Source organism: Salvelinus sp. IW2-2015, linkage group LG2, assembly GCF_002910315.2.
Source record: "Salvelinus sp. IW2-2015 linkage group LG2, ASM291031v2, whole genome shotgun sequence".
In the NCBI taxonomy this organism is placed as follows: Eukaryota; Metazoa; Chordata; class Actinopteri; order Salmoniformes; family Salmonidae; genus Salvelinus; species Salvelinus sp. IW2-2015.
The window spans coordinates 15,971,529-15,987,054 of NC_036839.1; the positions used below are offsets into that span (position 1 = coordinate 15,971,529).

General features: G+C 42.6%; 2 protein-coding genes across 2 annotated transcripts in view; both read right to left on the minus strand.

The window, feature by feature from the left end:
- LOC111975523 (dual 3',5'-cyclic-AMP and -GMP phosphodiesterase 11A) overlaps window positions 1–7,935 on the minus strand; it is a 57,764-nt gene extending 49,829 nt beyond the window's left edge. Inside the window, exons 1-2 of the mRNA XM_024003835.2 lie at window positions 6,779–7,935; window positions 5,813–5,971 (exon numbers count right to left, since the gene is read on the minus strand). Of these exons, the coding sequence (XP_023859603.1) occupies window positions 5,813–5,971; window positions 6,779–7,579 (960 nt within the window). The 5' untranslated portion in view covers window positions 7,580–7,935. The remainder of the gene's footprint in view (window positions 1–5,812; window positions 5,972–6,778) is intronic.
- A 5,354-nt stretch (window positions 7,936–13,289) lies between these two features.
- On the minus strand, window positions 13,290–15,304 carry LOC111975532 (cytochrome c). Its single transcript, XM_024003848.2, has 3 exons — window positions 15,196–15,304; window positions 13,667–13,840; window positions 13,290–13,565 (listed from the first exon to the last, which is right to left on the minus strand). The coding sequence occupies exons 2-3, from the start codon at window positions 13,833–13,835 to the stop codon at window positions 13,420–13,422; spliced, it is 315 nt and encodes a 104-aa protein (XP_023859616.1). The 5' UTR covers window positions 13,836–13,840; window positions 15,196–15,304; the 3' UTR covers window positions 13,290–13,419.
- Window positions 15,305–15,526: the final 222 nt, after the last annotated feature.

Sequence of the window (15,526 nt, forward strand, 5' to 3'; positions counted from 1 at the left end):
AGGTGTATGGTGACCGTACAGGCATGCAGCCCAGCCCCCAGCAATGTACACCTGTCACGCCCTGACCGTAGAGAGCTTTTTATGTCTCTATTTTGGTTTGGTCAGGGTGTGATTTGAGTGGGCATTCTATGTTCCTTTTTCTATGTTTTGTATTTCTTTGTTTTGGCCGGGTATGGTTCTCAATCAGGGACAGCTGACTATCGTTGTCTCTGATTGGGAACCATACTTAGGTAGCTTTTCCCCACCGATGCTTTGTGGGTAGTTATTTTCTGTTTAGTGTTTTTCTGCACCTGACAGGACTGTTTCGGTTTCGGGTTCTCACTTTGTTATTTTGTTCTAGTGTTCAGCGTAAATAAAAATCATGAACACTTACCACGCTGCGCTTTGGTCCGATCCTTCTTCATGCAACGATGACCATTACAGAACTACCCACCACAAGCGGACCAAGCAGCGTGGTATGGAGGAGCAGAGGGTTCAGGACTCCTGGACATGGGAGGAGATATTGGACGGAAAGGGAAAGGGAAAGGGACCCTGCCACAATCCGCCAGGGCGGATTGTGGCAGCTCAGCGCGCTTGGTCTCCGGTGCGCCGTTTCGGCCCAGGGTATCCTGCACCGGTTCTGCGTACTGTGTCTCCGGGGTGCTGGGACTGTTCAGTTCGTCCTATGCCTGCGCTCCGCCCGTGCCGGGCTAAAGTGGGCATTGAGCCAAGTGGAGAGGTGCGAGTGGTAAGCACCAGATCTCCAGTGCTCCCCCACAGCCCGGTCGACCTGTGCCTGCACTCTGGAGGGGCCGGGCTAAAGTGGGCATTCAGCCTGGAGGAGTGGTGCCAAGGCTGCGCACCAGAGCTCCAGTGCTCCCCCACAGCCCGGTTCATCCGGTGCCTCCTCTACCACAGGGCCCACCAGGCTGGGGAGACCTACAGGAGGCCTGGTGGGCCCTGTGGCAGCCCCACGCACCAGGCTGTCTCTGCGTCTCCTCCCTCCAGCGACGGTCTCCTGTCCGGAGCCTTCCGAGTCGCCCTCCAGTCCGGAGCCTTCCGAGTCGCCCTCCAGTCCGGAGCCTTCCGAGTCGCCCTCCCGTCCGGAGCCTTCTGAGTCGCCCTCCAGTCCGGAGCCTTCTGAGTCGCCCTCCAGTCCGGGCCCCGCAACGAAGGTGCCCAGTCCGGGGCCCGCACGAGGGTGCCCAGTCCGGGGCCCGCTACAAGGGTGCCCAGTCCGGGGCCTGCAACGAGGGTGCCCAGTCCGGGGCCCGCAACGAGGGTGCCCAGTCCGGGGCCCACAACGAGGGCGCTCAGTCCGGGTCCCGCTACAAGGGTCCCCAGTCCGGGGTCGGCGGCGAGGGTCCCCGCTCTAGAGGCGCCACCTAAGTGGGCCAAGCCAGAGGTGGAGCGGGGTCTACGTCCCGCACCAGAGCCGCCACCGCGGAGAAATGCCCACCCAGACCCTTCCCTATAGGTTCAGGTTTTGCGGCCGGAGTCCGCACCTTTGGGGGGGGGTACWGTCACGCCCTGATTTGGGTGGGCATTCTATGTTCCTTTTTCTATGTTTTGTATTTCTTTGTTTTGGCCGGGTATGGTTCTCAATCAGGGACAGCTGACTATCGTTGTCTCTGATTGGGAACCATACTTAGATAGCTTTTCCCCACCGATGCTTTGTGGGTAGTTATTTTCTGTTTAGTGTTTTTCTGCACCTGACAGGACTGTTTCGGTTTCGGTTCTCACTTTGTTATTTTGTTCTAGTGTTCAGCGTAAATAAAAATCATGAACACTTACCACGCTGCGCTTTGGTCCGATCCTTCTTCATGCAACGATGACCATAATAAGGCTCCCACTCCAAAGTGATCAGCATTGAACCCATGGTAAACTATCAGCTGTATTGGTCAGCGATATAGGACTTTATTGTCTGATTTACTGTCTTATTATCACCTCACTTAATCTCAGTTATCATACAGGCCGGGACTCTCTTACAGCAATGTGTGAGGTATGATTATAGTTAATTGTACTTGAATACCAAATTGAAAATGTCTAATCATCGGCCATACAGATTGGTCTTTCCCTCCAGAAATAGAGAAAGAGACAATGCTGGTAACCTCAGTCCAGGATTGTATTTATTTACGTTTTTCAAATCTTCATTTTGGAACATTTCAGATGGGACCTTGGCTCCAATGAGAAATGGTGTTCCCTCATCCTTCTCTTACAAATGTACAGTGGTGAAATTGAGAGAAAGTGGATATTACAGTATTACAGTAACTCAATTGGACAGGGAATGTGGCAGAGCCATGCCAAAAACTTGAGAATGTGGGAATAGGCGTTGTTTGGCTGCCAATACCGTTTCAATTGTTGCAGCTCAGTCACCTGACAGGTGTATAAACAGGTATACAGACAACACACTTTTTGACAGACAGGGGAGCGCAATCTAGCAGTGTTCAATTAGCTCATTTTACACAATAACATTTTAAATGATCTTTGAAACAGTAATATTATAGTATAGTATCATGCAAAACTAAATAATATCGCAAGGACCAGACACTGCACCATGGGGTCAAGTTATTTGCGTCTGAGAAAGTCTATTGGTGTATTTATCCAATAAAGATAATGAGAAAATACAATTATGCATAAATTATCCAAGCTACCCAAAGTACTCTAATCCTGTAGGGTATCAACCTAACACAATTTACAGAGCGTGGCATTTGAGAACAAAGACATATAATATGTTTAGCTATAGTAATATATTAAATGAGCGTGCAGTATGTTGGTGATAAGCACTGATTTACAACAACAGATGGGGGGAGTCTACACAAAATTAAACATTTGCAGCAAAAATGAAAAGTCTGTTTGAAAGGGTGCACTTCATACATTTAATTCTACAAGGTCTTTCAATTAAAGCATTACTGCATTGTAGCATGCAGCTTCTGCCGTCCTCAAATGCCAACATAGGATTTCATTACTAATTCAGTTGTAACCATCCCGTGCATTGGCGTGATGCTAATGCAATGTGAAACGTGCTGAAAACACAGTGAAGAGACTGTGTTAGTCCCTCTACCCATTATACACAGTGGGACAACTCTAAACCTTTAATAAGTGCATTCTACCTACCATAACATATCCGAAAGACAAAATCTACAAAAACAAATTGTGCTGGGTTTCATTTATATTTTCAAAGAGTCCTCTGCGTTTAGCTTTATGCAGTTGTTGTTTTTCTGGAGCGAGCAAGGCTAAGAGATGCACTGATGAAGGAAGACAACGTGTGCCTTGGAAATCTACCCTGCACAACTGTGAGCCACGTCACAGGGCTGCCTGCCTCTGCCTGGCCGTGGAAGGGTTTGAAGTGCGTAAGTACAGAGCGCCAGTGCAGACTCGTTATGCCTCTAGCTGAGACTGGCTAGCGAGCTAAATGAATAACTGTGCCAAATAACAGCTCATTAGAAATCAGCAGATCCCATCAGGAAGATCAATGTGAGACGCCAGCCCCTTCCTACCTCACTGGATCTACCTTATTATTTTGTTCCTTCACGCAGAGACGATTGTGTCTTTGTCTTGGGTGCAAATGTCAACTCAGCTCATCTGCTTACAGCGTGAGTCAATTCAGACTGTAAAACATGTCAGTAAAACTCACTAACCCTTGTGTGTATCCACTAACAGCTTACTACTTACTGTACAACCCCAGTGTTTAGTCACTTTGGCTAATACATACCTATTAATGTGGTGGCATGGAGTCAAAGGTTCTTGTAATTCCATTGTAAATGTCATCTAGTACTAGAAGACGGTGTAGTTGCAAACGCCTCTGTGAATGTTTCAATTCTACACTGAATGTAATTGGTATTTGGATTACTTCACTGTGACAGAGTCAATAAATACTACAAACTGGGTGTCTTCTATTTATAAACAACTTCCATAAATGTGTCTTACGGCGGTCCAAGATAATGAAAGACAGTTTTTCTACCTTTGAGTAGAAGCATGGCAGGTTAAGCCCCCGTTCCTGGGGGTTTATTGTTAGAAAGATAAATGATGGGGAAAGCCAATTAGTTTTGCTCACACACATTAATGCTTAGGTAATTATAAAGTACATGACCAATCAGTCTCCACTGCTTTACAACGTGGACAGACAGCCARAAGGAAGACACCACTGCCCCTGCACCTTTGCAAGCCTTGCAAACCCCACAGCTATAGACCGTATCACTGAAAAAAAATTGCCACTTGTGCTCTAATGCAGGACAATGATAATGTTACCTAACCGATGTGAACATCTGTTTGGACTACAAAACACTTATCTTTGCCTGAAATGCGCAGGTCAGTATTTTGTAAATGTATAATAATGGTATATCTTCCCCCTGGCCTTATCTATCATTTAGTCGTTACCAACGGAATGAGAGCAGCTTAATTAAGAATGGCTTAGATGGATTTCATGTATTTTTTTCTATCCATTTCATGTGATTCACAGACGAGAAATCGTCAATGGTCTCTATAAGTGGTCTTAATAATACGGTCCACATATCACTCTGTATTCTGCCTCAGTGACTTCATTGTTTCTGGGATCCTTTAAAAAAGGATGTGGGCTGTTCCAGAGACGATGGAGGCATGCCTTTTTACACATGAGATAAAACAGAAGTCTATATCTGACATGTCAGGACCATTACATGTGTGGGCTCTCTCAGAACAAGGGGACAATTGAAGGCTGGAAGGTGCGACAGATGAAAGGGGAGAAACAGAGACCTACACTGAGAAATTCAGCACAAGCAATTGGCATTTGTCTAACACTCCTGTTAAAGTAGTTCAAAACGGAATATTTTTAGTTGTTCGATGGTAATGAAATAGTTGAGTGTTGTTACTAGTGTAATAACAGTGTTACTACAGAGGGATAACATGTTATAAAGTATTACCTATCAAACAATCAAACTGCAAAAAATGTATTGCCTTGAAATGGAAATCTGAAGTAGTTGTATCCCACTGGAGAAAATGACTTACTGGTTGAGGAAGTCAGAGACATTTTACAGAATTTGGCAACCCTTTATTGATTTTATGGAGAATCTCCCCTAACATCACATTGATTCCATCTAATCCACAGGTAATTTTGTACACTCAATGTACAATATGTAGCCTACTTCAGGTGACCATATGATCTAATTAAGCAATAAGGCCCAAGGGGGTGTGGTATATGGCCAATATACCACGGCTAAGGGCTGTTCTTCAACACAACGCAACGCGGAGTGCCTGGATACAGAACTTAGCTGTGGTATATTGGCCATATACCACAAACCCCTGAGGTACCTAATTGCTATTATAAACTGGTTACCAATGTAAAAACAGAACAGTAAAAATAAATGTTTTGTCATATTTATTTATTGTTTAACCTTTATTTAACTAGGCAAGTCAGTTAAGAACAAATTCTTATTTACAATGAAGGCCTARCCTGGCCAAACCCAGACGACACTGGGCCAATTGTGCGCCGCCCTATGGGACTCCCAATCACGGCCGGATGTGATACAGCCTGGATTCGAACCAGGGACTGTAGTGACGCCTCTTGCACTGAGATGCAGTGCCTTAGACCGCTGCGCCACTCGGGAGCCCATATCCCTGGTATACAGTCTGATATACAACGGCTTTCAACCAATCAGCATTCAGGGCTTGAACCACCCAGTTTATAATGTTTCTTAATCATTTTTTATTTTATTTACTTTTTGTCTGTTAGTTGTCTTGTAAGGAGGCTATTGTCACTTTGTTYTATTGTTGTCTAATGTCTTTTCATTTCGGTTTTGAATGTTGTTCTTGATTTGAAAATTAAAGAAAAAAATAACAGTCAAATTGCAGTTACCTTCTCATCGTCTTCAGTGAAGAGAGCCCCTCCTGGACTCTTGTTGATGGCCTGGGCTACTCCAATAATCTCCCCATCACTGTTGTGAATGGGCATACAGAGGAGGGACTTGGTCTTGTATCCTGACAGCTTGTCAATCTCATCACTGAAACGACGGTCCTACAATCCATGGAAGATGGAAGGACATAAGCGCACATAACAAGTATTAGTAAATTAATGTTTTAAGGCAGATATAAAGTGTATAACTCAACATCATCACTTCCTGTGAGATCCCATGATCAGGCACTAACTCATTGTGGAGTGTTGACATTGTGTTGCATGTAAAAATACTGTGGGAAAAACTGATCTTCAACCGTGAATGGATATGTCAACCTAAGCACCCTGCCTGACTATACCTTTAATATGTGTTTTGTGTTTGATTTGCAAATCTTCAAGTGCGAATGAAAGCAATATAGTTTGGCTTGGCACTACCACACTAACTTCAGGAATATATTTGCATGAGTTGTGCATTCAATGTCTGCAGACTGGATTGTAAATCAATTGATCAAGACTACTTCAAATAAAATCAGCGTTAGGTCCTGGGGCCACCGGGGAGTCAGCTTGGCAATAGTCCACATCATCCCTGGTGGCTGGTGCAACATCACATTACCACTGAAGTATAAACATGCACTTCTAAATTTCATTTCATTACAGTAGGCTTTCTTTACTTCATGTGGTGAGATCAATTTTCTGTTGATTAATCAAGAGTCATCGGCCATCATAGACTTGTGTGTATGGTGATAGATGAGGTACGGATGCAAATTAATCAATTATCATTCTGATGCAAATGCAAAGCTGTGTGTTGATGTGCCACATGATCTCATCTGTTGCACACAGACAAACAAACACAAAGGTGGGAGTGCGCTCTCTCTCTCTCTCTCTCTCTCTCACACACAGGCATACACACACACAACCACACACACACACCTGATAGGCATCTGGGATATTGACTGTCTCTCCATGCTCAGCAACATATCCAATGATTCCCTTTCCCCAAGGAACCTGCACTTCATCCGAGTTGCTCATGGAGGGTAAAACTGTGATACCTGCATGAACATCAAAGAATTTGGATACCAATGTCTTCTTATTTGCTGAGCCTTCCACTAAGAATAAGGAACAGCGGTCTGCATCGACCATTATACACACAAACACCAGGATTTTGTAGCTGAGGCTAGTTAAATCCAAGTCGTTAGATATGTCTTTTACCAATTCCAGGAAAAACTCTCTTTCGTTGTGTTCTTTAAGGTAATATTTGAAATCGACAGCTGTGGATGGATACTGAGGTATGTTCACTCGCGACTCCAGGAGCGCGCTCAGGATGTGGGCAGTGGTTGGCGGCAACGAGCTGGCTTTTCTCAGCAGAGCTCTCCTCCTCATACTTGTCAGTGGCTCCTGAGCCCTGTAGTTGACTTGCTCATCGTATGTCCTGTTGCAATTCATAGCTTTGGACCTGGCGAAAGTTTTCCGCAGTTCCTTCTGCGATGCTCGTCTATGCGGGCCCCCATCACCTTTGCAGCTCGCCCAACTGTCTTTACAGGCGCTGACGCTTGTTTTCTCCGACTCGGCGACTGCGGTTGTACTTACTGAAGTTTTGCTTGCCTGGTGATTCTTGAGCCATTTCTCCACCATACTATGTTTCCCTTTTCTGTTTAGATAGTCCTCAAACAACTCAGGATGCGTATCCAGAAAACTTTCCACGTCAGAGAATACCATATTGGACACTGCCATGTCGGTTGTGTTGATGGTCCTGGCTGAACCAAATCCATAAAATTGCACAATAAATTTTCATTTATAATATTTTACAGAGTATCAAAAATAAAGAAACCTAGACACTTCTGTAATACGACTTCCCTTAATCCATTCATAACGAAACTATCTTTGAGGTCTAGGCTACATATCTTGTTGCCTTCTGTACAAAATATGATGGAGAAATTATGAGGAATATACCACCTCACCTCCAATAACATATTAACTCTCAATTGCAATTAATAAAAGCCACCTCTCATGGATGAAAGACAGGATGCAAAAAGACTCACGGACTTCGACTGTTCTTTATTCAGAGAGCAACTGCTGCCGCGCACTGGCCGTGCTTCACCGGAGTGGAGAGTGCGCAAATGACGTTGGCTATTGCCGCGTTCAAAACAACTGGGAACTCGGAAATCTCCGACTTCCGTGGATTCAAGATAACTGGCAACGAGCTCCGATTGAGAAAAATCGTTTTGAACATTCATTCAATTCGGAAACTCGGGCATCTTTCTAGAGCACGGACATTCCGACCTGAAGATCGCTAACGTCATGATTTTACCTCGTTTTTTCCGGAGTTCCCAGTTGTCTTGAAAGGACAATATGGAGCTGCTACCGAAGCTCAACTTCGGAGCTCTACCAAATCTATTATGTACAGAAATATTTAGAGCAGTGTTTCCAACTTTTTCCAATTGTATTTAATTTTCGAGTTTATAATGAGTAGATCAGATAAAATAAAATGACATTTATTTGTCACATACACATGGTTAGCAGATGGTAATGCGAGTGTAGCGAAATGCTTGTGCTTCTAGTTCCGACCATGCAGTAATATCTAACAAGTAATATAACCTAACAATTTCCCAACAACTACCTTATACACACAAGTGTAAAGGAATGAATACGAATATGTACATAAAAATATATGAATGAGTGATGCCCGAATGGCATAGGCAAGATGCAGTAGATGGTATAGAGTACAGTATATACATATGAGATGAGTAATGTAGGGTATGGAAACATTATATAAAGTGGCATTGTTTAGTGGCTAGTGATACATTTAATTACATCAAGATGGCAAAATGCAGTAGATGAGTAATTACATGATTGTTTAAAATAAACTYTTCATTATTGAATTTAGTTAGGCCTTAATATAGCCCGTGTCTAGGTGTATGTGACAATAAAAACATGTATTTATTTAGGCATATGCAAAAAAAAAAAATTAACAAGAGCCTTAATCGCATTATATAGGAAGTGTGATAACAGTGGCCTCTAGTGGAAAGTTACGCTGTCACGTTCCAGAACACACGCACTCATGCATACACACACGCACACTTTTCTTGTTGTTCTTTTACCATAATTAAGCTGTGCAGTGCACAACTGTTCACTTTACCATTGTGTTTATGGCTATCCACAACACCAATTCCTTGATCTCATTATGTTTCCACCAAGGACCATATCTCTTGTTTCACCTGTTACAAAATTTCTGTGATGTGTAACTGCATTCTCCTCTAGAGGGAGCTGTACTCCACAATGTGGAATACGATCAATGGTCTTTCACGTTTGCACCATAGAGATGGATAAAGGACTCARCTTTGTATCTGTGCCATTATAGCATCTGTGACAGCATGGGCAGCACCTCTCCATTCATTAGTAGTCYGTTTTCTTCTTRACGATTGGCTGATRGCTCCTGATGACCCAGTTGGACATGACTCCAACAGGGTCWCCAGGAGGGATCAGCCAATGGTGGAAGAGTTTGGCCAGAGGATGAGTCTGAGTTGTATTTCACTGTTAGTTTTACAATTTTTTARATTTTATTACAAATATTGATAATGGGTAAAAAATAATTTCAAAAAAAMWACTGGAGACTGCGTCCAAGATGTCCGACAGTTGTTTTCAACTGCCAATTCATGGACTGTCTATATATCCGGGTTGCATCTGGTTTATACAGACCAACATCACATGCACACTAGCACTCAGTGCACACAGGGTGCAGCGACGACGTCATCACCTCCTCCAACAACATGGCAGACACTGGATAAACATAAAATGTTAATATCTTRGGCTGTGAGTGATGTAAAAAATMGGATGTTTTGTGTGCAAAGGTGATGACTAAAGTGTCTTATTAGGAATTTTCWAATCTGACTTGTATGGAAATGTTCTTTCTGGGCCGGGCGACAGTTAAACTGCAATACCAAAGAAAAACTGTAGGAGCAATTTAAAAAGTGCTACTAATGACCCCTGGCCCCTAGGGAAGCCCTCAATGGTGTTGCCAATGCTAAAATGCCTTTTGGCCACTAGAGGCCTCCTTTATTCTCTATGGTATGCACTTTGCAGCATGTTTTATTCTGTGTTCAAAACAACTGGGAACTTGGAAATCTCTGACTTCCGAGCGTTCAAAACAACTGGGATCTCGAAAAAAAACTATCTCTGATTGGGAAAACGTGATCATCCAACTCGAAATTCCAAGTCGGAAACTTTCTGGAGTTGACTTTCCGACCTGAAGTTCACTGACATTTGACCCCTTTTTTCCCCGAGTTCCCAGTTGTCTTGAAAGTACCATTAGCCCTCATTCATCCTATTCACACTTCTGTGTTAAGCTTGTGAGATAAAATGATTAAACATTCCCAAAATGTCATTAAAATTGGGGCATATTGATTATACAAGTGATGCAAGGTGTTCACACAACATAAAGTCAACTTTCATATGTTCACAAACCAAAACATTACTGTACTGGCTCTCTCCAAGAATGACCTACATTATGTGTAACTAATCTGTAGGTTGCCTAAGTCCATCAGATGCAACTTGACCTGCCCTACAAAACACAACTGTCATGACTGTCCACAAGAATCCAAATAGGTCAGATCAGGTTTGCAATGAATAACTTCAATCAGACCCCCACTCACCCGTAGAGGTGGAAGGAAAGAACTAGTGGGGATTAACAACTCACGTCCTGTTGTAAATCAAGGGAGAAGATCGAGGCGTGCGCTCTCCAAATTCACCAAAGGAATGTGCTTTGTCTCAACAGACATTTTCCCCGCTGAAACTCTAACACATTCAAAAGCAAATACTGGAACAATATTTCTAGTATATAACATAAAAAATGTTATAAAGGAAATACTGTAACTTGGAAAGTATAACCACTACGTACGTATATGACGTTTCCATACTGTGTTACGCATGTAATATGAAAAATGATGAAAGTGTTTTTGTTAAGAGAGGGATGGGATTTGAGAAGTTATAAGAGATAATTGTTTTCCATAACTTTGCACAGTGAGTAATCACCGCCCCAGAATGGGGTCAGGGAGCGAGCCAGCCTGTCGGAACTGCGCCTTTCGAGCAAAAGGTATAAATGATGGGTTATGAAACACATTAGACCAGAAAAAGCGTGAAGCGGCAGCTACACGTTGTAAYATGGTTTGAACTTTGAATCTCAACATGAGGTGGAGACGATAAACTCACCTCCCGGACAATCACTGGTATGGCTGATTAGCTGTCTTAAGTAAAGTATCTTCGAAAGCTAATTTAAGTAGGACCCTCCTGTTACTCTGCTCAAACCATCATATTATGCTACTCTCATCATCCCATTGGGGAACCATCGATACAGCAGGCTAAGCCTATCATCAATCTATCATCAAAGATGCATCTTCAAGAGCGAATGGAGGGAAAATCAACACTGTAGTTCTGTTCAGGACTACACGACAAGTCACCGGATACCGGACAACTACGAAGAATGACAACTGTAGAAGAGTTGTTGGAACCATTTTGGACATTCAGAGCCTTACAAGCGTGTCACGAAAAGTCCCAACCCCCTTTCCAAGGCTGCACTGTTCACCGAGAGATCCGTGGCAAACCCAGGCATTTCAAGTAAATACATTCATGATTTCTTGCTCAAAGCCGGCGGCGGTTCGTGTGCAAAATATATGGTTATTGTAGATGAGAGTAGTTTCTGAATGTGGCAATGTTAAGAGTCTCTGTCCCTCTCTCCCTCTCCATCTCTTCTTTAACAAGTATCCATGTTGTCATTCCACTAGGGACCTGTTTTCAGTGTATTACGTCTCCAGTCAATAAGTGTTTATCCTGTTCCCATTTAATTAGCTAGTAAATAAATAATTAAACCAATTTGTGTAGTTCTGAATCATAAGGCTCAGGTTTTTACAGATGCAAGGTTTACGACTTCAGAATGGTGATATGATACAAGGTTATGATTAATAAGTTGACTGTTTATAGATGTGATAGGTAAATAGGTGAATTTAATTTGTGAGATGGTAACTCTTTAAAGAACCGCTCTTGTGGTGCCCCAGATCCTAATGAGTTAATTGTTACATGATTCATTTAATCGGGTAACAATTAAACATAGTTATTTATATCATTAACTGTTCAGATTAATGTTAAGGTCAAATCACAACACAGCTTATTAGTAAAAGTAGGTGTTAGTGCAGGGCTGGAACAAAATGCTGTACTCCAGGAGTAGGTTTCACCATTCAATTCAGGGTTGACCTCCCATGTAACAACCCACAGACAGAGGATTGAGAAACACTAATGGGCACTTAAAGGCGCTGCATGATCAATATGACATCTGATTTGGCAGTGCAGCATTTAGGGTGATACGGCCTCCYCAGAAGTCAGGGCATTCATACTTGAGTAGAGCTGTTGTCAAGGAAGTGAGTTTGTGTTTATACAGGACCTCCCGCCAACCAATCATGTCAATGCGGAGCTATACAGAGCCCTCCGCAGTGATACAAAATTTGGGAGGCGCACAGCGATGCGGTACAGAGCTCAATTTGATATCTGGGACCCTCCGGAGTCACCACTATTGCATCACACCCTCCATACCGAGCGTGCAACCATATTTTCAGATCACGCATAAATTGGGTAGGGGCCTCCCGGGTGGCGCAGTGGTCTAAGGCACTGCATCAGTCTTAGTCTCACATCCTGTAATGGTGAGACAAGGTCATTGAAGTGTCCTTCAAACTCTGCCATTTTGATATATACAAAAATAAACTTACAGGGGCCTTATATTGTGTGCTCCTGCCTTCAATCACAACTGCTGAATAAAACCTGTACCGGATCTCAGCCTGTGGGGCCAATTCCCTGAAAACCACATTTGGGAACTCCGCTCAAGCGGAGGTCACTGAACTCAAGATGCATTTTGCGCCTTAAAAAGCAGAGGTTTTTGCTCAATTCATGCACCCTGGTTGGAGAGGGAGGTAATGTTGCCTTCCTGATACTTGAACCAGACCAGATTAAAAAAATAAAGACCAGATAAAAAAAATAAACAATTGGGATAATTGTTTAGCATGTCATTTATTCAATTAACAAACTCAAATAGAACCATATCATGAGGTATTGTCATAAGACATTACCATGGTCTGAAGTAGAAGTTACTTTCAAGACAACCTTTGAAATTAGACTATTCCAAATCGGATTGAGCGTTTGCATTAGCAAGTATTAAAACCACTACCCATATAATTAGTTGAAACTTTTTTTGTGAAACAAATATTACACAGCTTTGACCCAATAAATTATGGAATACTTACAGTCTATGGATCAATAATTTATGTATATTAGAGCCTGTTTAACCAAGGGATATAATTTACACCATCAAAATGGAGGTACAGCTGTGAAATATGGCAACTGATCATGCAAACACCATTCAGAGTCCCAGCAGGTATGTCAAGCAGGCTATTCAAAAAAATTGTTAAAATACTAAGAATTAAAGTCTTAGCTTCTTGAKAGAGCCATCCCCCTTCTCCACTGAACACTTTATGATATTTATATAAGATACAGAAAGGGAAATCTATACATTGAACAAAGCGTAGAGTGGTCTACGAAGTTGCCGACTTCAAATATGCTATAAGATCTGTACGCTCGCCCTTCTTCTTGATGCCAGCAAATATCATCTTTGTTCCAGGAATGTATTTCTTGGGGTTCTCCAAGTACGTCATGAGGGTATCGGTTTCCCAGACAATGCCTGAAATCACATGTGAAAAGCACAAGTTAGAATGAGAATGCAATATGTTACTGTCAGATTCCCCCTTTAATTTCCTGTAGGATGGTGAGAGAATCTCAGACCTTTGGATTTGTTGGCATCTGTGTAGGAAAAGCCTTCAGCCTGTCCAGTCTTGCGTCCAAACAGACCCCAGAGGTTTGGACCGACCTTGTGCTTTCCTCCATTTTCAACAGTATGACACTGGGCACACTTCTGGACAAATGCCTTCTTTCCCTTAGCAATATCACCCATGCTTCCTATTGGACAAAATACAAAGAGGTAACTATAAAAACAGAAGACCATCTCTGTAGTAGTACCCAAAAACACAGAAAGGGAGGGAGGTCTCCACAATTTCCCATGACACGTTGCTGACAGGAATTTCATAATTGGAAAAGTCTAAAGGGTATGCCTGGGACTTCCCAGCTCTGACGTCACCCTATTGAAGTTGACATTCTAGCCGGGTTATGGGTTAGGTACGGGTAGGGATTAAGGTGGGGCGGCAGGTATAGTAGCCTAACGGTTAAGAAACTCTTTTAGAATCCGAGTGAAATACTAAGTCTCATCTAACATGTAGGCTCAGAATTAAGCGATACTCTTCCGACGACACACCAAAATAAAATATTAAATATAAAATTCCGGTAAACACTTTCCTATGGATACCCAATCCCCACCTCCTACCGCCAAAAGCACAGACAATCGGTAAAGAGCACATCGTTTTATTCAACATTCTGGCTTGTAGACTCCTGTATCTTTTTTAGGCAGACTTCTTTGACTGAAAAGCCAAAGTGTAACCATGGTAAGAGTGATGTTTCGGCAAAAGTGTAAAGAGCGTTGGGCCAGTAAGAGAAGGTTGCTGGTTAGAATCTCAGAGCCGACTAGGTGAAAATGTCGATGTGCCCTTGAGSAAGACTAAACACTAAATGTTCCTGTAAGTCGCTCTGGATAAGAGCGTCTACTAAATAACTAAAATGTAGAGGTTGTGGTTTAGCCTGAGGACGTCGTAAGGATCCCACATTGTAATAACGTTTCATAATTTGCCCTGCAGAATATTCACTCGCCACGAGAGGCGTTAGACAGTTGCGCAACCAATGCAGTACTATGCAATACTCGCTGGGAGTAGTGGAATGACAACGTGCCGGCATTTGGGTGTAACGTTGTGTAATTTAGTTAGGTTATAACTAGCTATTTAGCCAAATAAGAGAGCGTCAGTATTAACGATAGGTCGTTGACGTGGCCACGTTAGCATCTCTTGCTACTATTAGTTAACTAACTAGCCAAGTTACAAAACGGCTAACGTAACTTACCTATCAAGCTACGTTAACTAACTTGTTCACTCAAAAGACGAACACAGACTACACATGTTGGCTGATATGTTTCTTCACAGCCATGGCTTGTTTCAGTTTTTCTAAGATATTCAGTTGTGTTGACTTTAAACGCGTTAACTGGCGAACAAGCTTGTAAAGTTACCACCGCACGTTTAATTGGCGGATAACTAACGTAACGTTACAGTCAGAATCAGACAAACTTTGCTTTTTTTTATTTCGAAAGAAATGTTCACAATAAATTAAATACTGACTACAGTAACTAGTAAAACGTATTTACTCTTTCTTACCTGTTCAATGTAGCTATATTCCTTAAAAGTTTCTTTCACCTTGAGCTGTCTCCGCGCCGGTAGCCTAATGTAACAATTGCAAGCAAGTCCCCTTTCTTCCCTAAAAAAAAAAGTGGTTTAAAACGTCAGTCCCATATTGGCCAGTCACATGCTCTGCGTCAGCACCATCATCATGACGAACACAGCTGTTTTGCGTTCAAGCCCTAGATGGAGTTGAGGAAAAAGTTACATACTGTACTACACAATGGCAAGATTCCAATAGAGAGAAATAGTAATGGCGTCTTTTTGTAGGCACTAACTCAGCCATGTTTTTTTGGACAAAGCCTATGTG